General features: G+C 42.8%; 3 protein-coding genes across 9 annotated transcripts; 1 reads left to right on the forward strand and 2 right to left on the reverse strand.

Moving 5' to 3' along the window:
* The first annotated feature begins 118 nt into the window (after positions 1–118).
* Positions 119–15960, forward strand: LOC127373818 (katanin-interacting protein). 4 transcript variants are annotated; one of them, XM_051418642.1, is made up of 29 exons: positions 119–232; positions 793–907; positions 2121–2209; positions 2474–2649; positions 3047–3159; positions 3274–3375; positions 3528–3647; positions 3890–4130; positions 4399–4530; positions 4738–4889; positions 5106–5212; positions 5498–5594; positions 5702–5911; positions 6323–6460; positions 7172–8036; positions 9096–9863; positions 9959–10167; positions 10323–10401; positions 10491–10668; positions 10812–10977; positions 11215–11381; positions 11475–11539; positions 12315–12425; positions 12965–13104; positions 13205–13306; positions 13420–13580; positions 13761–13787; positions 14109–14194; positions 14301–15960. In XM_051418642.1, the coding sequence occupies exons 2-29, from the start codon at positions 896–898 to the stop codon at positions 14357–14359; spliced, it is 4872 nt and encodes a 1623-aa protein (XP_051274602.1). In that variant the 5' UTR covers positions 119–232; positions 793–895; the 3' UTR covers positions 14360–15960. The 4 variants fall into 4 exon arrangements, with proteins under 4 accessions (XP_051274602.1, XP_051274604.1, XP_051274603.1 ...); XM_051418643.1 differs by having other exon boundaries at positions 121–232; positions 757–907; XM_051418644.1 differs by lacking the exon at positions 13761–13787.
* A 253-nt stretch (positions 15961–16213) lies between these two features.
* Positions 16214–18282, reverse strand: LOC127373824 (cytochrome c oxidase subunit 6B1). 2 transcript variants are annotated; one of them, XM_051418663.1, is made up of 4 exons: positions 18114–18282; positions 17207–17320; positions 16757–16857; positions 16214–16477 (listed from the first exon to the last, which is right to left on the reverse strand). In XM_051418663.1, exons 2-4 carry the CDS (start codon positions 17310–17312, stop codon positions 16424–16426), a joined length of 261 nt encoding a protein of 86 aa, XP_051274623.1. In that variant the 5' UTR covers positions 17313–17320; positions 18114–18282; the 3' UTR covers positions 16214–16423. The 2 variants fall into 2 exon arrangements, with proteins under 2 accessions (XP_051274623.1, XP_051274622.1); XM_051418662.1 differs by having other exon boundaries at positions 17207–17347; positions 18114–18277.
* Positions 18283–19666: 1384 nt separating this feature from the next.
* On the reverse strand, positions 19667–25878 carry fam234a (family with sequence similarity 234 member A). Of its 3 annotated transcripts, none has more exons than XM_051418650.1 (12): positions 25527–25878; positions 24543–24844; positions 24348–24458; positions 24068–24250; positions 23382–23506; positions 23063–23195; positions 22435–22561; positions 22183–22326; positions 21359–21440; positions 21104–21256; positions 20918–21020; positions 19667–20788 (listed from the first exon to the last, which is right to left on the reverse strand). In XM_051418650.1, exons 2-12 carry the CDS (start codon positions 24811–24813, stop codon positions 20577–20579), a joined length of 1644 nt encoding a protein of 547 aa, XP_051274610.1. In that variant the 5' UTR covers positions 24814–24844; positions 25527–25878; the 3' UTR covers positions 19667–20576. The 3 variants fall into 3 exon arrangements, with proteins under 3 accessions (XP_051274610.1, XP_051274609.1, XP_051274611.1); XM_051418649.1 differs by having other exon boundaries at positions 25509–25878; XM_051418651.1 differs by lacking the exon at positions 25527–25878 and adding an exon at positions 25299–25315.
* Between the last annotated feature and the right edge of the window lie 146 nt (positions 25879–26024).

Genomic DNA, 26024 nt, shown 5'->3' on the forward strand with positions numbered 1-26024 from the left:
CAAAAACAGTGGGTTATTTTTTTTGCTGCACAGGGTTTTGTGGAGGCTTGTACGGATGTTGGAGCAGCTGGCAGAGAGCAGACAGGCTGGGGGCGTGTCCGACACTGATGTGGCTCTCTCCATTGGTGGACTGCTATCCTGGTTACCAACCAACACTGGGCACATGAGAAAACACAGAAAAACTCGTTCATTTCAAAGCTAATGGCTAACAAAGCACTGTTTTACAGGGACAGTAAGTATTTTTATAATATTTAATGCAACCAGGGTAAAGGTTGTACAAGAGAGCGAAAGCCAGTTTTTGTGTTATTTAATGTTAAAGTAGATAAAATGCTAACGCTAGCTTTCAGTTTGTTGTTAGCGTCAGTGCTAACGGAGCTGTAATTGCTAACGTCGCCTCTGGATAACTCCGGGAGTTAATATATGCGATAAACCTTTAACCCGCAGTGGTACTGGGAATTAAAAGGGCCAGATAACCGTGTTAACATAGTCAGAAATGGCTAACATGTTAGCTGTTAAGTGAATTCACAACAAGTCAATAGAGCAAACGTTACCGCACATCTGGTAACCCCCCCGAACAAATAGTCCGGTTAACGTTAAGATGTTTAAAACGAGTTTTTTCTGGCGAAGATGAGATTAGGTTACGTCCGGTTTGGAAATATCGGGAATTATTGTGTATTGGTTTTGCTGAATCGTCCAGCGGGTGGGGCGACATTTTAAACGAAGTGAATTCAGTGTAATTGAGGCTTCATGTCACAGGTAACCTTGGGGTTCTCGTCTGTGTTCCCTCTGCAGAGGAAATCCAACACAACACAGATTTCAATGGTATTTTTCAAGACTCATCGCCCCTCTCCACAGTTTGGTAGAGTGTTATGTGAACAGCATCTGCAGCCACACGATGGATAACGAGGTAAGCAAACATCGCTTTATTTAACGACTCATCTGCGCTGTCAGTACTTGTCATTATTTTTCTTGACACCATCAAGAAGCTCTCTGATTTATTTCAGTGTATTTATAGCAACAATGCATGCCATGTTTTACAGCAGCGTCTCAGCTGTTTCTCTGTTTCTCTTGTCACTAACAAGTACTCTCTGTTCTTCCTTTACATTTCTTTGCTTCTCTTCTGGCACTGACAGATGCTGTAGCCTAGTTGACTTGTAGAAACTGAGTAAGGGCTTTGTGATTTCTTTGCTCGTCTTGCATGTTGATTTGTAAATTTAAAAAAATGGCATGAGCTTCAGATGACTGTGTTATGAGGACAACTGATGCTCCTTCCAAGACAGATGTGTTTGTACAATACAAATCTTGTTAAAAGTGGCTTTAGTTTTAAACACAGATGATCAGTTGTTTTTTCATTCTCTAGGTACATGAAATTTTAAGTGATGGATCATTGGTTTTTGACGTTGTCAATGCTAGTTTATTTGAAATGGCTGTGCGTTATGTATTATGCAAAGACACATCATTGCAGGATGTGATGGCTCTTGTTCCACTCCCTCTGTTACTCACACCTAATGAATGAAGGGCAGGACCAACTTTTGAAGAAGAGCCTGAATTTGACAAGCCATGTATTCATAAAACTGTTGGATTTATTCCTCGGGGACCTTGGTCCATGCTGAGTCAGTAGTTAATGCATATTTTTCAGCAGTGCTTTTTTTGCTGTGATCACTATTCTGCCACCTCATCTCAAAATTGAAAGTGTGCAGGCGTTTAGAGTTAACAAAACAATGCGAGACAAATGCTGTGTTATTATAGACTGTTCACAGATGAATACACCCGGACTCCAACAATTTTAAGACTTGCAACTGTGTTAAAGTGATGATCAGTTCTCGTTGAGGGCTCAGATGTTTCCCCAATTTTTACATCACATTTTTACCATCACGACTGACACCAACTGAATGTTTTTTTTCCACGTTGCATGTGCCGCAATGATGCTTTATTCATTCAAGACGGGAGGAGCGAGTTGTTTGCTTACGTTTTGTGATGTAAAGAATAAAGTTGAGATTGATTGTAGTCTGTGGATGTGAATATCTGTGCAACAATGAGGAGTCTTGTCAAACAGCTGATGTATGCTTTTCTGACTCTGCATCACGTGTGTGTGTGTACTCATGCTCGTGTTCTTGAAGGAGAGTAAGACGTGCCAAGGAGAGAAGCTTGCCTCTGCTGTGGATGACACTCTGGATGAATATTTAATCGCCCTCCAGCACAAAAACAGGTGAAGTGTGTGCACATGCTGCTGGGGAGAGACAGATTGGATTTCACAGTGGAGATGCACAACTCCTCCATGACTTTCAGTGCTGCCTAATAGGAGCACTGATTGGTTCCTCGCTTTGAGATACACAGAATTAGTGTGTGGCATGTGGGAGAGTGGAGGTTAGAATAGATCAAAAGTGTGCTGAATCTCAAACCTGTGATACGCTGTTTGCCAGATTTTTATTCATAATTGTGGAGGTAGTTACCAGTTTTCTTTGCTCTTCAGGATCCTAAAGCGCCTTAAAATCAAAGACCCCAGGGAGATTGAGTTGGAACAGCTTGAACAAGGTTTTTCCATTTATCTTAACGGAGCCAATGCTGAAGCCTGCAGGAATCAGCCCAAGACCTCCAACCACAAGTCTGTCACCTCCCCATCTGCTTGGAGGCCTGCACGTACAGCAGGTATGCTACTGCTGGACCAAAATAAACCTACGGACAAGTACAAACTCTTACATAAGACTCAGTTTTTTTAAATTCTCCATTGTGTTCTAGGAATTTTTTACACTGAAATTAAAGACACCATCTCATACTCTTGTTCTTGTTCCTTCTGTCATTCCAAGGACCATATGGAACACCAGCTAATAGCCACCACTCCTCAGCTTGTAGTTTGCATGGCATAATTCCACGCCCAGTCCCAGTGAATAAATGATAGTGACAGTTGTAGCTGGCAGCCAGTTTTTCAGTCTTCCTCTATGTGCCGTGGACCATCTGCGTATGCGACTGTGTGTTCCTTCGCCTCTGAGGCAATAGTCTGCTGCAAGCTGCTCATGTTCCTGTCTGTGCTCTTACTCATCTGCAGATGTCTGTAGAAGCGCCCACCAGCTAACTGAAGATAGCCGTAATCTAGAGCAGACCCACAGGAAAAGGAGCCACACTGCCCCAGGAAAGGTCCAGAGGAAAGAATGGGTGCAGGTAGAGGCTTCTAATTACTTAATATTGTAATGCTCGATTGTGCTGTATCAAAAAATAAATAATTTCCTGTGAAAGTACATATCAAAAGATGTTCCTCTTTTGTCACTTTTACAGGATTCTGTCAGAATTCGAACAGAAGAAGGACCAAGTTTGCTGATCCCCCCAGAAAAGCACTACTCTGAGGATTTTGAGCCCTATGAAAGTGTAGTCATGGAGGTAGAGTGAAGACATGACAATGCCTGCTAAGCCTGTGTGTGTGGGTGTTTTTTCTAGGGGAGGGGCTATGTGTCAGGAGCATCTGTCTGTACTACTTAGCATCTCTCCATCTCTGCCATTTCCCCTTTATCCAATCACCCTTTTTCATACAGAGCTCTAGTCAACGCTCGCCTCGTAGTCCCTGCTCCTTCAGCTCCAGGCCTGAGAGCCAAGGGGGCCAAGCAAATCAGGAGCTCAGTGAGAAGGTACTGCTCAACCTTGAGGAAGTGAAGGTGAGCAGAAGAAGAAATACGTACTATTTCCTCTTGTGAAGGTGGCTTGAGATGTAGTGAATCATCTAAATTAGTTTCATGCTCCTGGGTGTTAATTCATGACAGTTTTTTTTGTGGTAGTCACACAGATCAAAGGAATGCTTAAACTGTCAGCATTCATGTGCGTATGTTTGTGCCTGTCAGTGCTTACTTGATGACTGTGTACATGGATGCGTACATAAACGCTGACCTTTGTAAATTAGGTTCTGCGTCGAAGCCTGGAGGTTAGCATGCGGCGGAGCCACCGCGGCTCGGCAGGGGAGGAGTCAGACGAGGAGTGGGTGGAGGAGCAGATTGAGAGGGAGGAGAGCACTGAGAGTCTGGATGAATTGGGGCTGCCTCTCTCATCCTCCAAGTCTTCCTCAAACCCTCGGCCCAGCGGCTCCCATAGCCATCTTGACTCAGCAAACCTCATTGTCCTAGACTTTGGACCCTCACTTAAAGGTAGGCTTCAGCCTCCATGTTCATATGTAAATGTATCATTGATTTTTAGGGTGAGTCTTAATTGTCCAGAGTGGTTCCATCTCCCTGTTATCTGCTTCATCAGCATTGACCTGTACATGTGAAGAATAGACAAATATATTTGCCGTCAGTGCACAGTTCAAGTGTTATGTTACTCAACCCGTTGGACGCAGGACATTAACCCTTTATGCCTACAAACTCTCAATATCACATTATATTCCTAATCTGAAAACTTTCTCCATTATTCCAGGGCGTAAGATTGAACGTTCTCTGTCTGCCAAAAGGAAAGAGAACATTGACAGCTTTATACCTACCAAGCCTATGTTGGTGAAGAGCAAAACATTAGATAGGCCACCTTCCAAAGACAGCTTGGATGGCCAGAGTAAGTCTTTTTTTTTTTTTTTTTACTTTTTTTTTTAAATGTCAGTGCTTAACTGAGATTCATGATTAACAAGCTCTACAATTTAAAGTATACAGTCCACAAATGGCAGATTTCCTATTTAGGAATAAAATTCTTGATACAGGTCTCTGTAGATAGATCTGTTTGATAGCATGGTGCATGATTAAAAATGTGTGCTACTTGCTTTAGGGCCATGGAGTCGAGTGGAGAGGCCCCTGTCAGCAGCCAGAAAGGCTTCAGTTGAGGAGCGGGACCCAGAGGAGAAGGCATGCATGGTGCGCCAGGCCATCCAGAGAGAAAACAACCCTGTGCAGAGTCCTGAGCTCTTCACCCGCAACATGGTCTGCCTGCCCCACACTATACATGTCCCACCTCTACTCAACTTCTTTACTGTTAAGAGTTGTTTTTATGATGACCCAGATTTCAGCCTGATATCTCTTTGCACTCTCCGCCCATAATGAATCAGACATGATTGTTATGGATTTGGCTTACATGTAAAATCTTCCTCTAAAGCTTATGCATCTCTGACTCTACTTTTTTTCTACCTTTTTATCCAGGGCAGGGGACACCAGATGATGAATGGCTTAGTGCACCACAACAGCCACGACAAAGATGATAACATTGTCACTTTGGCCATGCAAAGAATCACGCTTATGGGCCAAAGGTATGTTGAATCAATAAGGTTCTTAAACAACCCAATACTGTATATACCTTCTGGCTCTAGGGCCATAGAAAGACATATCGTAATCCGGTACATCCTGCCGTGTTAGAATGAACATTATAGTGTTTTATAGAAGCTAATACTAACGGAGATTTATGGTGTATACAACCTCCGACCTTGAATAATTATTTATCAGTGTAGCTGTGCTCAGCCATCGCTCACCACTAACATGAAGGTCATGGACAACCGACAAAGCAGCAGAGCTGAGGGTGTCATTCTTCTGTTCAGGCAACAACAGAAACTGCTGAAAGCCTTGGAGAAACTTGAAACAGGGCCCAGCTACAACATTGCTCCGAGTGTCAAAACAGACTATAGCAAGCAGCCGGTGAGTCAGTAACGCCGTCTCGCAGTTTAGAATGACCAATACTGCCGGGTGTGATGAAGACATAAGTGTACAGAAGCGCTTGTGAATGTTTTGTGTTGTCATTGCAGACAAGGCAGTCCTCATCAGAGGTCACTCCTGCATTGTATGTTACCATGGAGATCCTGTCAAACTGGGGGAACGCTTTGCAGGTTGGGTTGACTGAGTTGCAGTTCATCTGCCTCAGAAACAAGAAGCTGTATGTATCGCCTCATGACCTAGACATCAGGAACGCTGACTACCCCGGGAATCTGGGGGCGCTTGTCAATGGAAAGGTTAAGGTGAGTCATTGCTGCCTGCCTCAGCATCCTGTTTGAATGATTTCTGCTACACAAATCTTTCTACATCATAATCTAGCTATGTATAACCTGTGCTAGATGTTTTTGTAAGCATTTTTCCATCTTCATCATATTTGCCAATTTTCTTTGGATACAATTTAAAATACAGTAGCCCTTTTTCACAGCAGATATTTTGACTTGTCTTAGCAGGAAAAGCACTGGTCTAACTGGTAGCATTAATTGTGGCTCTGTTCCATTTTATTGTCCCAGTAGGCCATGACACTAAACAAGCATGCACACTAACAGGGGCCTGGAGCTTGAATACCTAAGTGGGATATCATGCAGCCATAATTAATGTTATTAATTACACGGACAAAGTATTTGCTGATGTCATCTATTCTCTCGTCTTAACAGACCACCAAAGAGCGTCACATGTGGACGTGTCCGTTTCACCCACCCATCCAGCTCTACTTCATCATCAGGAACACAGAGCGCTCGGCAGACTTTGGAATATCTCGCATCAAAATCTGGAACTACAACAGAAGCCTTAATGTAAATGCTTTTTTATTTTTGTTTGTGTGTCATTACAGTTTATAAGAAGTTGAATAATATTTGTTCAACACGAGTGTAATCCCTCCAACATGTTTTGATTCATCCCTCTCTTGAGTTCAGAGATTATTCATTTAGCTGTCCGTAGCGCCAGAGCTCATAAATCCAACATGCTTGTGTGTTGTCACTGTAATACGGGATGACAGCATCGCCGTGGTTACGTCAGGGGTGTGGTTCTCTTTTAGCAGTGGCTGGCTGAGCTGCCAGTCAGCTTGTCCAAATGTGGAACAGTGAGAGATTAGCCCCAGAGGATTAGTGTTAGGGGAAACGTGGGCTTCTGCCTCTCAACCTCACTGCTCTTCATAGAGGGGTACAAAGACCCCGTTCCAGTCTCTTTCTGTGTTACTACAACTATCTAGAATCACTTGATTACTTGAACCTGGAAGGTAAGGAGCATTTGGTGGGAGACAGGTTTTAGGTTAACTTGGGTTTAAAGTAGTTTACTGTCTGGAGGATTGAGCAGATTTGAGTTGGGCTTTAGCCATGTCTTCATGGCAGCCATGACTTGGTGTCTGTGAGGATGCTAATTACTGCTGGCCTGGACTTACTCTGTATGTAAGAGCATTTTGTAGGACAACTGGGTGCCAAACGTCAAATGGTGTGCAAACTTTTGAAAATGACTGTATTTTGACTGAGGCTCTGTGTTTTTTTTAGGATCTTGATATTGGTGCGCGGCATATAAAGCTGTACCTTAACAGCACATTGGTGTTTGAAGGTGAGCTGGAGAAGGGCTGCGGGAACCAGGTCTTTGACTACAGCACCACAATTGACCTCCAGGATTTCCAAGTCTCAGACTCCTTGTTTTCCAGCCCTGTGTCTTCAGGACACAATCTACGGGGTGCCAGCCCCCAGTGCCATGAGGACAGGAGGGGTGGGGACAGCAGCAACACCCAGCGACACCATAGTTCTAATCCTCAGCCATCAGACATAGCCAGCCAGGCTATGATAGAGATGCAGGAGAAATCACATTCACTGCTACCACCCATCACTCCTTCACCAGTGGGGGTTTCATCCTCTGCTCGTCGCTCCTCCACAGAAAGAGACGCTTTTGACCTGTCTGCCTCAGAACAGCCCCTCTCTCTCAGGCAGCAGGTGGAGCAGCCCACACCAATGGAGCTAACAGTAACCACCCAGCCGTCCTCCTCACGGGTGGCCCCGCAATGGCTGCAGCCCCTGAACAGAGGAGCTCCAGAGGGCTGCGAGGCCAGCAGAGAGAGGCCCCGGTGGCTGGTGCCTCAGCACTCTGCAGAACCCAAATCTCCGACTGCCTCGTCCTCTTCAATGCTCCCGGAGCTGCCGTGTAACCCAGGCCGAGTGTGTAGGGGGATGGAGAGGACAATGAACGGGGGTCAGTGTAAGGTTAACTCCCTGGACCTGAGCTGCGACCTACTGGAGGAGCTCGGGGAGCCAAAGCCAGACAGGCCCATTAGCGGGCGCAGGAGCTCATTCCGAAACACAGCAGTCACTGGTAGGCAGACAGAGGAGCAGCACCTCAGAGCTTCTGTACTGTCAAACACAGGTAGGAAAGGGTACTACATCCCATGTTTAAAGTTATGATACTTTGATGTTATGATGTGATTATTTTCCCTTGTACTTTTTGTGCTTTCACCTATTATTAACCGGTCAGGTTACAACTCTGCATTCCGCATGATAATCTCTGATAATAGTGTGTTATTGTGTATTATTAAACTGTACTAGTAATTCCCAAACAAGTAATAGGAAGAAAGACTAATAAAACATTATATCAGGATTCTTCAACCAAATAATAATAATAATAAATATTAGCTGAAGGCTTAAAATTCACATTTGCTTTACTTCAGCAGGGTACTATCTGGATCTTGTGTTTTTGTATGCCTCATCACTGGCTCTCTATATAAAGTTCTGCTCCCTTAATCTTTTTTAGAAGTATAATCTGTTTGTCTTGAGGCAATCATCACATAGAGCATACGTTTATGGAGTGAGGGTGCAGCTCCGTGTGACAAAAATGTTTGAAAAATGAAAGAGCTGCTACTCAAATAGATTAGTTTGAGTCCTTACACTATACTTTACTGAGCAGCCATGATTATTGTCCTGGCCTTTGTGCTGTGTAAAGATTGTCATTTGTTCTGCTGCTGATTAACATCTCATTTTGTAACTGGAAGATCAAAATTGTTACCCCAATTTGAAGGGAATTGTCATATCTACACGTCTTTCTGAAGATTGTAGAACGAAATAGATTGTCTTGTTACAAAGCGGACTACCTCTTCCATTATAATCTCTCAATTTCCAAGATAACCAATAAATAACATACTAGATTTTTTACTTGTACATCCCAGAGATACTGTTCATTTGTCTTTTATATCTTCACCTAGCCTGTGAACACATTTTAAAACAAGGGAAATGGTAAATATACAGTTTTATGGTTGGTTGAAGAATCCTGATATGAATGTGTTTTGTTTTTTTTACTTTTTTTTAACTAGACACATGAGACATGGCTGTGTTTGATATTAAAAGTGAAGGCAATTTACAGTGATAAAAGGATTATCTTATTTTTTGTGGCTTGTTGGTAAATAACAGCTAATCTTTGTGCATTCTGCAGAGGAGCCGATGTCACTGGTGAACACCAGCAGGAGGCAGTGCAGCTCTCGTGCTCAGCTGCACAGCCAACAGGATGATACCCTCATGGAGTCCTGGGACTCTCTCACTAAGTTCAACCAATGCCAACGTGGACGCATCTCCAACATGGGCTTTGAAGGTGACATCTTTGATGAGTTCCTCCAGCGCCAGGGCCGTGGTCCACCCACAGTCCCTGGCAACCCCTCTACAGCACCCAGGAGCCCACTTTCCTCCTTGACCACTCAGGGGGCACTGTGTGAAGGCCCTGATGATGATCCATCCATGGAGCGGGAGGATGAGTTTGAGATCCCCGTGCTGCCCCAGGGCCAAAGGCTAGTCATCAACATCCTGTCCACCTGGGGCGATCGCCACTATGTGGGCCTCAATGGCCTTGAGGTGTTCAGTTCCAGTGGAGAGCCCTTACAGCCTGCTCACATCCGTGCTGACCCTCCAGACATCAACATTCTCCCTGCGTACGGTAAAGATCCACGTGTGGTCACTAACTTGATTGATGGCGTCAATCGTACCCAGGATGACATGCATCTTTGGCTGGCACCGTTCACTCCTGGTCGTAGCCACACCATCTTCCTGGACTTTGGAGGCCCCTATCAGGTGGCCATGATCCGAGTGTGGAACTACAACAAGTCACGCATTCACTCCTTCCGAGGGGTGAAGGAGGTGGAGATGCTGCTGGATGGAAGGTGCATTTTCAGGGGTGAGATTGCCAAGGCCTCTGGGACCCTGTCTGGAGGTAACTGAACAGAACAGCCTCACACGTTTTAATGCTCCTTTTGTGTGTTACTTGTGATCAGCTTTTCCTTTTTCCTCACTCTCCTGTCACCTCAGGACTGGACCAATTCGGTGACACTATCCTGTTCACCACTGATGACGAGATCCTGGAGGCCATGTCTCGTTACGACGAAACCTTCCTAGGTGAAGGTGAGGGCCCCGAGGGCCTGGTGTGTGAGGAGGAACTGCAAAGGCCACGCACCGCTGATGGAGAGGGAGAGGAAAGACCCTTCACACAGGCCGGTTTCCGAGAGGAAGACCTCAAAGTAAGTACAGACCTTAGCAGCAGTGGGTTGTGGGTGGGTGTGTTTTTATTTTGGTGTTAAATGTCAAAGATAAATGCTGAATTTAGGCACCTTATTCCCAACTGCCATCACACCATCAAGTCAGTGTAAAACAATTATGGTTTCAATCGTCATAGCTGAAACTCCACCTCAACCCCAGTTTGAGCCAGTCTGAGGAGAACATGGAGCATAATCCTGGGATGTACACTGGAAAGTGTGAGTAAAAAAATCCGCATCCTGTCATCATGTTTAGTTCTCTTTTCTTGTTTGTCTGGATACTTACAATAACTGTCCCTCCGCCTCAGGCCTTAGACTAGAGCTGGTGTTGACCTGGGGGGACTCCCACTACTTGGGCATGACAGGATTAGAGGTGGTGGGGAAAGATGGAGAGAGTTTACCTTTAGACCTCAGTATGTTGGCTGCCTCACCCAGGGACCTGAATGACCTGCCTGATTACAGACACGACCTGCGCACACTTGATAAGTAAATCTTACACTACACAGTAACAGTGGAATAATCTTACTTTCTCTTTTTCTACCAGAAAAATCTAACATTTCAATCAAAATCCAGACTTCATATAATTATTGTGTTTGGTGCAGTCTTCAGTGTCTGTTTTCATTACCCAGGCTCATAGATGGCATCAATATTACCAATGATGACCAGCACATGTGGCTGATCCCTTTCTCCTATGGAGAGTCCCACACCTTGAACGTGACGTTCAGCAAGGCCCAGACCATCGCCGGACTTCGTATCTGGAACTACAACAAGTCCCCTGAGGACTCATACAGAGGGGTGAGACCCTTTACTGTCGGGCTCAAACAGTGTTATGTGCTATGAAGGTGCAGTTGTTACAAGAGACCGAAGTTCCTTTTAAATAATAATGGTAAACCCAACATAGCAAACAATACTGTACAAAATAAGCTGTTAAACAACTAAATGTTATAAGTGTTAACATTTAACAAGAAAGGTTCTATTCAGGAGACTATAAAGAATCCATAAAACACACAAATCTCTACATGTTTGCTTCAGGTGAAGGTGATCCATGTGTTCATGGATGATGTTGCCATCTCCCCATCGGAGGGATTCCTGATCAGGAAAGGACCAGGCAATTGTCACTTTGACTTTGCCCAGGAGATCCTCTTTTTAGACTTCCTCCAGACGCCCAGCAACAACAAGAATGCAGAGGACTACCCCAAGTAGGAGCCAGATATTTAATGAGCATATGCTGTTATTTCATAAGAAAGTTTGAACACTGCATTTCCTAATTTATAATGTTGTCTCATATTCAGAGGAAACTCTAAGAAACAAGAACAGGCCAGCATGGACTATGAAGCTCCCATCATGCCTTGTGGGTGTATCCTTCTTACACTGTGTGAACAGTTGTGTTTATTGCTGCTGTTTGCATTGTCAATTCAATCACATTGGATTTACATGTTTAGGAAATATGAATACATTTGGATTAGTGCTGGAGCATTTTTTCATTCTCAATTAATCTGCTGATTACTGTTTTAAGGACTAATGTGTAGGATTTAGTGGCATCTAGTGGCTAAGTTGCAGATTGCAAGTAACCAAACACTGCTTGCATCTGTATTTGATGGCTTGGGAATGAGAACAGGCAGTGAAGTGTGTAGAAGAAACTACTGTGGTCAGCGCCCAAGTTTTCATCTTCAAATGATTTGTCTGAGCAACTGTTGGATACTTATACTGATACTTACAGTTGTTGTTAGTTGCAAGTTGATACTGCTCTGGTTTTAACACTGTTTTGTGGTGCATTGCAAGTGACATAAAGGGCAGTAAACGTCTTCTCTTTAGATTTCTCTTATTTTCAAATCATCCTTTTTTCTACTATGCCAAACGTGGATTGGGGTCGCCAGCCAGAACACACTTTCTGTGTGCCATCATGAATTCATAGCAAATGGAGGATCTGTTCTGATGTTTTGTAAAGATGAAGGCTGTGTCCTTAGTCCCTATTAATTAGACACTATGTAGTTTTTTACCACAGTAAATTTGCATTTATAGAGTAGAGGGTAGATATAGTGCACTATTTAGTATATAGGGAGCGACTTTGGACACAGCCCAGGCCTGATGTGCTGTACATGTTGTTTCATTCCTTGACCTTTACCCGTCAGTCATCTTTCAGCTGCAGCTGTTAACAACCTGGGGGGACCCGTACTACATCGGGCTCAATGGCCTCGAATTTTATGACCAGAACCATGAGAAGATCAGTCTCAGTGACAACAGTATCCTTTTTTACAAGTTAACATCGACCTTCATGCCTCTGTCTTCACAACCCTATATATATATCATCTTTTCACTTTTAATCTGGTTAATAATTTGTGGTGTAAATCCACAAACATAAAGTTACAAACTCTGAATATTCTCTTATCTAGGGGTATGAATATTAAAACCGACTCTGACACCATGAGGGATTATTGTGTTCTGGCGCCACAGACTGGTCAGATCAGAAGAAGATGCTATAATGAGGAGTTGCAATGAAACAAATTCAGACATATTTCATCAAATATTTCTTTCTATGTCGTGTCAGTGCCGACAAAAATTTTTGCAGTCACAGTAAAGTGACTTTACTTCAGTGTGGGATGGAAAAGGAGACTTAGAAGAAGGAGACACAGTAAGGTTTAAACAACTAAAAAGTTAAAACTGCTACACGATCAGTCCGGTTTTGAAGATATGCAGAGAGGGGATGCATACAGTTAACTGCAAATGAATAGCTGTTATATAATATACGTTAGTGTCTGTTCCTCAACACCATGTCCACCAGACATAGCTGCTTTTCCAGACAGTGTGAATGTACTGGACAATGTGAGCGGTGATGTGAGGACTCCAGATAAATTAATAGATGGAGTCAACAGTACCCACGATGGAAGACATATGTGGTTAGCCCCGGTGCTCCCTGGACTGGTGAGGATTTAAGAGAAAGAATAAGTGGCCACAGTGCATTCAGTTGCCACACTCAGAAGTTTGTTTTCCAGTACTTAGTGTATTGATTGTTTCCACATAGGTGAACCGTGTGTACGTCATCTTTGATCAGCCAGTGACGGTGTCCATGATCAAACTTTGGAACTACTCAAAGACAACACACAGGGGAGTAAGGGAGTTTGGGGTAAGCCTCTCTGTCAGACGGACAGTCACTTGTTTTTTCATATTTGGACCACAAGCATTAGTCAGTGTGTCTGTCTGTGTGTGTGTGTGTGTGTGTGTTGTGTGTATGTACAGCTGCTGGTGGACGACCTCCTGGTGTATAACGGCATCCTGGACAGTGTAAGCCATGTGGCACACGGCATTCTGCCCACCTGCGATCCAGTGGTGCCCTACCACACCATCCTGTTCACAGACAATGCCTACATCACACAGCGTGAGAGGAACACTGTCATCAGGTACCCTGCATGTTTATGATGTAGATTGACTACTTTGTATTAATTCAACACCATTCGATGTGCAGTTCAAAGTCTAAAATAGAGAAACTAATGGATTGACAAAGAAGGTTAGATCCAGCCCCACTGTCACCAAAGCAGGGAGTTGTTTTTTGAACAGAGATGTGCTCTTCTCCACCTCAGCCCCCGTGGCAGAAGACACCACCAACAGTGAGTAACAGAGTCCCTAAAGGCACCCGTGTCAGCACCTCCCTGTGGTCACCCTTGTATTGAAGAGTCCTTCAGTGCCCTCAATTGTCCCCCAGCCATCCCACACCCTCCTTACCACACGCTTGACTTGTGATGCCTCCGTCCCTCCTCTCTCCTTCGTTACTCCTCTAGCTCCATCTTTGGTCTCAAGGCCTGGACCCTTTGGCTTCAAGCTTTGTTATCAGTCAGCCCTCCATTTTGTGTCTTTTCCCAGTTTGCCAAAGATGCAACAAATTCACTTAAATGTTTCTGCTGCGTCTTTATTTTCTTGCTGTGTTGCAGTAATTACGTGGAGGATCAGGATGTGAAGATGACCAATGAGAATCAGATAGTCCATCACAACAAGAAGAAGCAGACAGCAGATCCAGGTCAGTCAGGGAAACAACTGGACTGCTTGTGTAGTAAAATAACTATTGAGTCACATGTTAATGTGCTAATTCTTAACTAAAGGGAATTTGTTCTGCCTCAATGCAGCTCTTCGGCCTAAAACCTGCATGACTGATGGTGGGAAACACGGAAAGAGGAGGTACTGACAGACGAGCAGACAGACAGGGGTCATACGAAGAGAGCAGAACTGAAAGGGACGAACTATGGCTCACTTTTTAAGCCCACTTTTAGGTGGGTGACATGAAAAACCTTCCTCACATTAAGACCCAAAGCTGACACCTGGCCATGTTCCACACTGAAGAGGACCTTGCTCAGATAACAATGGTTTTGCACACACGCACACACACACACACACACACACACACACACACACACACACACACACACACACACACACACACACACACACACACACACACAGGATTCCACTTTATGGTTGGATTACTCCCCTTTCCCTTGCTGTGAAAACACGCCCACCCAGATACACGTTATCCTGTACTGTATGGTTGTCCCGGTTGTCCCTTCCACAGTGCCAGGATAAACCTGTGAGGCTGCATTTTTTTATCAGCCCTATTATTGTGCCTAGTACTAAACACTATATCTGTGGCTGCTACTTGTGTCTTTCGTGCTGCATATTTAAATGCTGCTTATGGCGTGTAAATACTTAAAAAGAAAAAAAAAAGCTCCAAGGCCACATGAATACACTCTCACATCAGGATGTGGCCGATGCTACATTTACTAATGACTTTTATCCACTGATGAGCCTAGACGATCAGCTCTTTGCCTAGTGGGTATTAGAACTGACTCCCGCCAGTGCACCAACCAATCGTAACGCTATGCAGACACTAATTTATATCTATTAATAATTTATATCTGTTGGCTAATATATTTCAAAGCCTAATGGTTTTACTTGGGGAGGTGATTCCAGACAGGTTTTCACCTTTTTGGAACATTTATATCGATGGCTAAAGTGGTACACTTGTAGTTGTAAAACAGTGCAGTGGTCAGATTTTTGTAGAAGCTTCAGACTAACCACTTCAACAATAATTTGGCTTCACAAAATTAGGTCAGTTGATTAACATCAGGTAGAAAAAAAGTGAGTTGTTTGCAATCCAAGTGACCTTTATGGAAGTTGCTATAAAAGGTAGATTGTTTTGGAGGCAAACATTTTTTGAGCCAATAAAGCAGTCTTGGTAATTTGGTTGGAAATCGAAAAAAAAATCTAGATTTGCCAGTTTAGATTTTGAGTAGATTCATTAACAGGAAACTTTTAATATGCAAATACTATAACCTTACCTCAAATTAAGAAGAATGATCTTTAAAAAGGGATTTATCTGATTCTACCTTCATTATAATACTTGGTAGTTGGTGTTGTATTCTTCATTCATTCACTATTTACTATACTAACATGTTGCATGAGAAAGTCTCGTCATCATCCTTACAGTGTTAGATACTTTTATTTGGAGGAGTTTATACTGCTTCATTAAGCCCCAATATAAACTATTTAACACTCCTTGCTCATGGCGGGAGTAATTGTATATGAAATGCAGTTTTATGTATTTAATTTCCGTGCGTCCGACAGCAACAGTAGTCATTACTCTGAAACTCAGTCCTGCTCTGTAGGGTGGTGGCTATTATTGTATGTGTGACATTTAGTGTTTTGAAATATTTAATTATTTTTCTAATCTTGATTAAATATGTATATTTGATGTAGGTTTATTTGAATGAATAAAAATCTAAAAACATATTTGTTTACATTTTGCAGTTGTTTGTTTTAGACTGTCAGCGTGGAAGCATGACAGAGCCACAAAGAACTGCTCAACAGACAAAACCTTCTTAAATGTGGGTGGATGCCTGATCTCAACTTTGTGCTACAGGCCTGTATGTTCAGACATCCTCACACCTGACACTGTTCTGAATGAACACAAGTATTAATTAATACTCCCCTGGTGGGATTAAAAGGTCACCAGTAAGAGAAAAACATAAGGGACAACAGCTACTTAAATATATCCTGAGATACTTTAATGCAGAATCTGCTATACATTTCATGATATTTGTAAGGAATGACCATTCAGTTACAGAGTGCTCCTAGTACAGAGCATCAGCTGTGGAAAGGTGGTGATGGAGCCACGTGGTCTCCCACCACTTAAACAAACATTTAGCTGAGAAGATTATATCTTTGCAGACCAACAGCTTCGGAGATGGTAGTCTTAGATTTTTCCTGGAAAGGTGCCCTCTTCTCTCTGGTCATCCCATTTCTGGACCTAAAGGGATGAAATTTGAGAGGGGGAAACTTATTTTGAGACATAAAGAAAAAAGAAGAATGAGAGAGAACTATTTAAAAGCAGAGTCTCATATGTCTAATTTTGGCCTAAAACTCTCCATGTTGTTTGGGTTCTCAGGACGGAGCAGAGACTCACAGGAATGCGATAAAGTTGTTTGACCCCTGCTAAACAAACTCAGTCCACATAGGGGAGAGTACCGTGTATATATCCTTTTTTGGTTTCTCTCATAAAAAAAAAAAGTTGTGAGAAATGATTTACCCAGGATAAGGGGCAGAGTGATTTGTAGACCCTTTTGTACCAGTCACATGGGGCGGTGTCCACTCCTTTGGCGTCCAGAGCTTTCTGGCAGCGATGATAGTCTATTAATAGAGACACAATAACAACAATGAATATATTTAAAAGCTCATGGCCTCGATCCATGTTTCAAGACAAAGGGTCATGTCAGTGGCTCATTGCTACTGACATGTATCCAGGATTACCTCCAGCCCAGAGGACTACCTGCATTCGGTTCTTAGAGTGGCATTCTTTACCTGAGTTAGATTTGGTACATCATCAATGAAAGGTATTTGATTATATTTTAATATCTACATGGCAGCATGTCTTCATACATTTAACTTGTTGTTAAATATATATTTTATCTTCATTTAGACAGGTGAGAAATATCTGGAACCACAGCTGACAGCTTTGACCTTGGTGTGAAAGTCTTACCCAGATAGTTGGACCAGCAGTTCCTGGTCTGGTTCTGGTTGGGGAATCTGGCATCAAAGGGGGCTGTGCGATATTTCTCAAGTTTTGTCTGAATGTCCTCAGCCATTTTCACCTCTGTCAAGAGAATAGCATCAGTGGATACTGTAGGATGCAAAAGAAAGCCAAAAGCCAAAGCTCGTTTCAACCATACAGTCCCACTGTGTGCAAACACAGCCAGACCGACGTAATGATATATAGCTGTAGGCTAAGTGTGCATATAAACTGCACAGTGTGTGGACTGACTTTATATGAACGCTCTCTGGTTGAACATCAGCACCGACTGCAGGCTCAGCAGAGGACTATGTGCAGATTTAGGGGTGCTGCATGCGGCACTTTAAGGATCTTTCTGGAAATATACAGCTTTTATCCAGTCTCCTTTCACAGAGCAAATCTACAGTGCAATACATCATTAAATCCGCGGCCGGCAATCAAACCAGCGCCTGATAATAATAATAACAGTAAAAATAATAATAATTTTACCCCAAAACGCGAAGAAAACCGAATAGGTGTTAAACGATATTGGCAGACAGCCTATCAACAGCCTGTCCAGCAGGCCTTTACAAGCAGTTCTTCCTAACAGAAGAAAATCAGTTTCTGTTTCTTTTCCATACAAACAAGTTATACTCGATATTTATATATACCCAGGTGATTAATTGCTATTACAAGGTAAAATACATCTTCCGGTAATGGATAAAAAAAAACACAACTCAGATTAGTGATATCATTTTCAGACGCGACAGATTAGCATATTTTTGTACGACTTTTCCCTCATAATGTATAGACTACATTACCTTAAACACATTTGGGCATGTGCCTCGGGAGGAAGAGTTTTTAAGAAAATAATTAAAGACGTGCAAGTAAACGTTACCTTTTTCGTGGCAGTCGCTGGCTCGAGCTCAAAGTGACTTTATACCGGTCGGTGAAAGTGTCTCGTTCCTCTGATAAGCAGTGTGCGCCCCACGCGCGCGCGCTCCGCTCTGGAGATGTTGCGGCCGTGCAGACGTATCATATTGATATGGCGGCCGCAGGTCACATTGAACTGACAGACACACACACATATTATCTCAAGACTCAGACTGTCTACACAGGTCTGCGTTAAATGATGTGCGGGGTAGTGAGAGGCGGGAGCGGCGTGGCGGGGTTATAATACTGTTTAATGTGTTTCATACACGGCTGTGAACTTTTTTTCTTCTCGAGGCGGAAGTGTTCTGCCATTCGGTGTTTTTGTTAATCATTGCACTCAGTATTTGAGGTATGACGTGTGCTTTTATTGGAGTTTTATTAAGGAGAGGTCGTGGTGCTCCTCATCCTTATTCAGATGAAGAAATAACATGAGCGGCTGGCAAATGCTCAGTTCGGCCCAAACTCTGTCTAGGAATTACAGCCTGGTTCGTGTGTGCGTGTGTGTGTGTGTGTGTGTGTGTGGGCGCCGCGGCGATACTGTATGAGTCACATCAAATGAATTACAAGGGGATAGAAAAGCGCAGTCCTTATTGATGCAGAATAACAGGGCAGTTCCATCTAACTTAAGGGGCATTTAAGATACCCAAACTGAAGATTGTGCTGTGGCTCCAAATTTATCCCACTTTTCTGATGGGATGGTGTCAAATGCGACCCAATCATGACCCCGAGGCGTGCAGTTTGGGCGCTCTGTACAGCTCCCCTCCAGCAGCGCCTGAACCTGTCGTGCACGGGCTTTCCAAGAAGGAAATGTCAGGTACGTTGGACTACGTGATCCAGCAGAGCGACTTTCCATTCCCACAAAGTAATTCAGGAGGGCAGGAGTCCGTCAGCAATCGTGCGTCATGGTGACTATACGACGCGCTGTAATTATTTAGGGAGTAAACTAAACCCCCCCCACCCGCCCGATACGTGACTGACTTCAATACATCCATGGACAGTCATGAGCCAGACAGGCGGCCTCATTGGAGTACTGCGCTTGGCTGCTGTGTTCCGTTGCAATGCAGTATACAGGTGCAACACAAGAGGGCAGCAGAGGGTTGCTTTTATATTATTGATTAGGACTATTTTCTTTACTGGTTCTATGGGGTAGCTGGGAGGTTAACTTGTGTTTAATGATAACTTTATATTAATTGAATGGTATTAAGGCATTCAGTATTAGATTATCTAGTTATTGTTTTGCTACGTTTATGACACTATATTGAAGAAACTTATATAAAGTCTCTCTACAGCTGGTCCTATCAAATCAAAAATAAGCAATAAAAGCCCCCAAATAATCTAAATCAGCTGTATGCTAATCATAGAATATATGTAGATAAAATGATTTAATTGCTCTCTGTTTGTTTGGTTTTGCAAAGAGGACTACAACTTCCAACAACTAATAATTAGCCCCAGGTATTTTCTTAGACTTTCATTGTATTTGCTCTCTAATAAGCCATCCTTGAGAATAATCAAAAGCAGTTGTTTTAAAATGGTTTATTATTGCTTAAATTCAACATATCAAGTCAAGAAAAAAAAAAAAAAAAAAAGAGCTCCAACAAAGCCACATCCCACAGGTTCAATATATTAATGTAGAGCAAAAACAAGAACCTCATTTTCACTTATTTAACAAATAGGAATCACTTAGGAAAAAACCCCCCACAGCAATAACTCAACATTACAGAGAACCTTTGAGACTCAAAGGTTTAGTCAATGTGCATTAAAGAGCATCACTAGTTACAGCATCTTGGATTGATTAAGTAAGGGACACGTCTTGATTATAGACAACAGTACCATTGACTACGAGACTGCCTTATCAATATCACAAACAGAATACGAAACAATGTAACATAAAGTCCACCTTAAGGCTGGTTGGTTCATATTTCAAGTCTGTTTTACTGTTAACTTTGTAACTGCATAACTATTCCTTTAAGGCTACTATAATTTGAATTACATAGGAACTACCACCTGTATCTGCTACCTTTTAAAGCCAAGTGCGACATAAAGTTGCATAGATCAAAATAATTATCCAGCCTCCACAGTTTAAAAAAAGAGCATTGCATTGAAGTGCTAGAAACAATACAGCGAGGCAGGTCCTCTTAATGGATTAATCAGCAGGAGAATAGCAATCCAGGCCATGTGATTAGGATCAAACTCATGATACTATGTATGCAGTCAAGTCTGAAAACAGATCATGCCCAGTTTGTCCAATGGAGATCAATGGAAGAACCCTGTCAAACCAAGCCAAGTCTCTAAACACATTTTTTTGGTTGTCAGCAGTTGGAAAGTCATAGCTAGTGTACACACTTTGGTTTTTAGAGTTCATTTAAGCTACCGTACAGTTAGCCGTGCCAAAATGGAGGATGTACTGCGCGTGTCACAGTTGGTCCTTTCACCAATCGCTGAAGCGGAGACGGTTGAAGGCCTCTTTGATGAACTCATTGGTCTCTAAACTTCCGCCGCTGCCAATACGGAGTACATTGCTGTCAGGGACGTCCTGCTTCAGCTTTCGCTTGCTGAGGACCACCGTGCCTTTGGCTCCCTCCGTGTCAGGACCTGTCAGCAGGATGTAGGCAGCATGGCGTCCACGCTCCAACAGTGTGGCTAAGATAAAAACACAACAGCAGGTCACACAAAGAGCTGACCACTGTGTTTCCCCAGCTGTCCAACCACTCGTTCACATGTCATAGCAGTTAAATGATAGTTTCATTAGAGCACAAGAGCAAAACTCACCTTTAAATGTTACGATGTAGTCCATGGAACTGGTTGACTCAAGGAGAACTTTAGAATGGAGAGGATGGAGCATGTAAGAACGTCGGTCACTAATTAATGGCACCTGGAAGGAAACATTTGAGTCAAATTAGCATTTTATGCGAAATCTGTTAACATGCCATTTTTAAATAAATGCAGTTTACTTACAGTTGAGTTGATCTCTGAGGGCATTGTGCCCCAAAACACAAAGATCGAGAAAGAGTTGGTGGTGTGTATTGAGGCGGGTCTCGGTGAGTTAGGAGTGGCCAAAAGGTTGACTTCCCACAGCACACCACCGGACTTCCCATCAAGAATTATAACCTAAACACAAGACACACAGTTAATGAACGATTCAATTCTCCATATGAGAGACACAGAATATAGGTATCACAGCAGTGTTTGTATGTTTAAGACCCAACTTACCCTCTTTGTGTAGTTGCCAATTTCTTCCTCAACCACAACATCAAGCACATCGTCTTTGTTAAAGTGACCAAAGGAAGGCTCTCTGAATGAATGAGAACACAGAGGAGAAGAGTTTTAGATTCAACCAGTCTGGTTATAATACCAGTATATGGTTTAATTTGATAATGCTCTCCCTAAACAAAGTTGAAATGAACAGCTATTAATGTCATTATTGATTCATCTGCTGACTATTTTCTCAATTAAATCAACCATCAACCATTCTGTCTATGAAATGTCAGAAAAAAGTGTAAAATGCCCAAGCTGACATATTCAGATTGCTTGTGTTGTCCAACCAACGACCCAAAACCCAGCGATATTCGGATTACTATTGTAGAAAGTCAGCGAATATTCACATGTGAGAAGCCTGACTAGTACAGGTTTTGCTTCAACAACAACTTAAAAAGGACCAGTGTGTAAGGTTTGGTGGCATCTAGCGGTGAAGTTAAAGACTGCAACCAACTGAAACCGCTCAACCAACTGTGTAAGAGAAACTACAGCAGCAGCGAAACCTAAAACACAAAAGGCCCTTTCTAGAGCCAGTGTTTGATTTGTCCCTTCTTGGAAAAAATTCAGGTGATTATACACTAATGAAAACATACCAATGAATATTATATTTTATTTCTGCCAATAGATCCTCTTTATGTCACACATGGGACCTTAAATCAACCAATCAATCAATCAATAATCATAATGGTTGCTAATTGCTTTTCTGCTGATCGATCCATCAACTAATCTTTTCAGCTCTAAATAATTGATGCAATAAAAAAGAAAAAAAAAACAACAACCTGAGGACTGAGCTGGAATTGAATCTCCACAGTAGCTGCAGATTTTTTCCGTTGACTAATGCGACCTCCTTCCCAGTCACAAGCAGCAGGTTGGGTGAATCATCTGTTTCTCCTGTTCTGAGCACTTGTCTCATTGAGTCAGACCTACAACACAGGAATAAATGTTAGCAAAAGTCTCAATGACGACTCGCTGTTAAGTGAACCTGTGCTGCTGAGGTGATAATCAACAAGTTAATGTAGGCTGCTTCTTACTTGTAGATGGGTACGAGGCCAGATGTTGTGCTGGCGTTCTTCTCCCAGTGTTTATCCTTCTTGAGGCCCACCTCTATCCCTGCCTTGGCAGCAATCCTCCACAGTGCCAGTCCATACAAGCCAGTGTCTGTGAATGAGCACAAGATTACTCACTACTGCTACTGTACAACAGTTCTTTTATTCATTCGTCATTTTATAAAATAAAAATGTCAAACACTCCAATAAGAATAAATGATACTTGTATGTATATATTGCATGACACAACTTTTACTGAATATTAAGCTTCACCATAACACTGTGATGTTCCCCCATGACCACCTCTCTACTCTCTGATCAAGTGCCAGCATTTTCTACAATAGCACTACTCCTGACAAAAATAGCACACACCCTGAGGACAGTTTTAAGTTAAATCCCATTGGTTTCCAGATACATACTAATAAAGGCTTTTTAACCTTGGGTTGGATTTTCTCCTCCAGTCCTACAGAGCAGCTGACCTACTTCAAATGTCTGACACTTCTTAATTACTTTAATACAGTGCAGCAGTCCTCCATTAGGAAATACTTAACTGGTTTGAGTACAGATGTGCTGTAGCCTATCGTGACTGTCACAGCTGATTGCAGATACAAACCTTTTTGTAGCAGTATGTAGTGAGAACCTTCTGTAGTGTAATGGAGAAGATGACTGGCTGTCTCTGTGGTGTCAAGAACCACCGTAGAACCAATCTGGACACCCGTCTTCCCTGAGAGGAATACCAGCTGAGTCTGCAGATATGACAAGTGACATTGAAATTGGGTCAATTCTATTGTGCAGCATTTCAACAGATTATTTCACTGCCTGGAACATATTTGAGAATACAATATACAGCATGACTCCATCCTTACAATGTAGGAAATGAGCAAAGCAAGGAAACAAATGCAGCACTAATAAATGACATTACTGAGGTTTACCTGTGAGTTGTCAGATGCCACCAGAGCCACATCGCTGACCTTGTCCCTGTCCAGATCTGGGACACTAAGAACAGGCACAGTGGTGTGCAGACCAGGAGGATGAGGCTGCTGCCACATGACGTCACCTGTACGTCACACACACACACACACACACACACACACACACACACATGGAAACTCTCAGTCTGACTGAGTTTATATGATTTTATAACCAAAACTACAACTTTTTTGAAAAGTTGAACTTGAACTTGAACCTGGGAATAGTGACAAAATAATCTTAACTCAAGGCCCACTTACTGACCTTTCTCTGAGCTTTTGCATCTCAGGGATCATCAGTAAATAGATTTTCCTCAATTTTGTGCAAAATAAAATTTTCTTCCTACTAAAATGTATTTCTTTAATGTTAACAATGCTTTAGTTGTTAAACAAATCCAACCTGGGGACAATAAATGGACTGCAAGCAATATAATAATTTTAACAAAAAAAACATAGCATCAGAACTATCTGTAAGAAAAAAAAATCTATACATAGGGGCTGAAAAGATTTGTATGTCTGTCTTAAGAATAATGAATTAATTAAAAAAAGAAAACAGGAATGACTCGTTTTCAATGTAGGAAACTTCCAGGTTAGTTTTGATGCTATGACTGCATAGATTTCTATACATTATTAAAATGTGAGTCACTAACCAGTGTATTTGTCAATGGCTGTGAGTTGGTCAGAATGGGACAGCAGACAGTCCCAGGTTCTGCTTGCATCTTTGTTCAGACCACACTGGGCCCAGTGGAATTCAGGATCCAGTGGACGCCCCCACAGGGTCTCTCCATCGGTCCCATCCACCGCTAACACAAACACACATGGCGAGGGCAGACCTGGAGAAAAACAGTGGGAGAAAAATTAACAAAAACATGATATAGAGCCACCACATAGACAGCTTATTCCCTCAAAAGATTAAATTACACTTTATACCTGCACCAGCACATGTATTGTTCTGACTGCCTTCTGTGTTTTTGAGGACAAACAGGACATCCATCACCTTGTCCTTGCTTGCATCTTCAATAGCTAAGAAGTCATAGGTTGCTGTGGTGGAGAAGTAGACAATAATAGTTACACATTTGCATTTTAAACAATAGCAAACAGTGAAAAGCACACAAATGTACACACCTGCTTCAGAGAAAGTCCTGTTCCAGGAAATGAGATACTGCGGTCTGACAGGACAGGGGATTATGAAGGAGAAGGCAAACACTATGGTGAGGCACAGGAACAAGGAGAGGAAGAACACTGCAGTTCGCCAGTGGGTCAGCTTGGAAAAACCCAAGACTTCCTTACAACTCTTCTTCTTCAGCTCTGTAGCTGATGGTGCAGTTCCTGTCTCTGCCCCGTCTTCTCCCCTCTTCAGAGGGTCGCCCTCAGTGGCACTGTCTGTGGTCTCCATTGTCTCCTTAATGCATTACCGGCCCACAGATCTATTCGATAGGGAGAAGAGTTTACAGTAAAAACCTTTTTCAATATAACGCTGATTATAGATACAAGCTTAAATGACCCAACCCTGTTTATTTACTACCAAGGGGATACTCCCATTATGGCGTACAGTTTGCTCCTGTATCTGTCCCAGAGTAAACTACAAACTGTGGCACTCACAGATATAGCACATGAAAAAATACTGAAGGCAGCAGTGTCTATCAGTCCAGCTATTTCTGCTGCATCAACCTTTGTGGATCTGAGCCTATTCAGGCGTGCCAGCACTGACTCCAGTGATTTCTCAGCACAAAAACCATAATAATGAATAACCATCACCCAGGCTAGCACATCCTGTTATTTGTTCCCTAGCCGCAAGCGTATTACTCTCACAGGTAAGCAGGTTATGTAAATTAGCAAGCAGATCTACTGTCAAAGATATTTAAAAATCTGATAATTTACCGTACGATGTTAGCGTAACCCAAGAGGAAGGATTTCTCCAAGTAGTCAATATCGGATAGCTATCATTGCTAGCGAGCTTGAGTTTGGTAACAGCTGGTAAAGTTGCTAACTTGTTGAACAAAGTCCAGCCCCCCCCCCACACACAGACAGAAAGCAGGAATACAGGCTAACGTTATCGCAATTTAAGTTCAATGAAGAATTAAAACTTACTCGATTAGACTTTCTTACTTTGCTGTCCGCTGTCGTCGGTGGCCACTGGTGCGGCTCACTAGCTACAGAGCTACAGGTAACTAGTAGGCCTGAAGCTGCCTGTCAACGCTAACTACGTAAACAAATCACAGGCAAGCCCACTTTTGTTGTGAGGTTTCATTGCCTTTCAGTTTGTCTCTCGGGTAGCTAGCGCCTTCTGTTTGCCTGTGTTGAATATTTATAAAAACGCTGTCAAAACCCCCCAACTACGACACTAACCTTAACATTAACCTTCCCTAACACAAACCTAAATATAAGTTGTCGTTAGGGGAGACACCAGGGGGACGGCAGCCTGTGAGTAGCTCGTGCCTGAGAGGCTACGTTCAGGGCACCTGAATCTATCCTCGGCACAATGTTGGGTTCGGGCCGCTCTGATTGGTTCAGTGTTTGGTTCGGGCCGCTCTGATTGGTTCAGTGTTTGGTTCGGGCCGCTCTGATTGGTTCAGTGTTTGTTTGAAGCCGCTCTGATTGGTTAAC

This window comes from Dicentrarchus labrax, unplaced genomic scaffold (assembly GCF_905237075.1).
Source record: "Dicentrarchus labrax unplaced genomic scaffold, dlabrax2021, whole genome shotgun sequence".
Taxonomy (NCBI): domain Eukaryota; kingdom Metazoa; phylum Chordata; class Actinopteri; family Moronidae; genus Dicentrarchus; species Dicentrarchus labrax.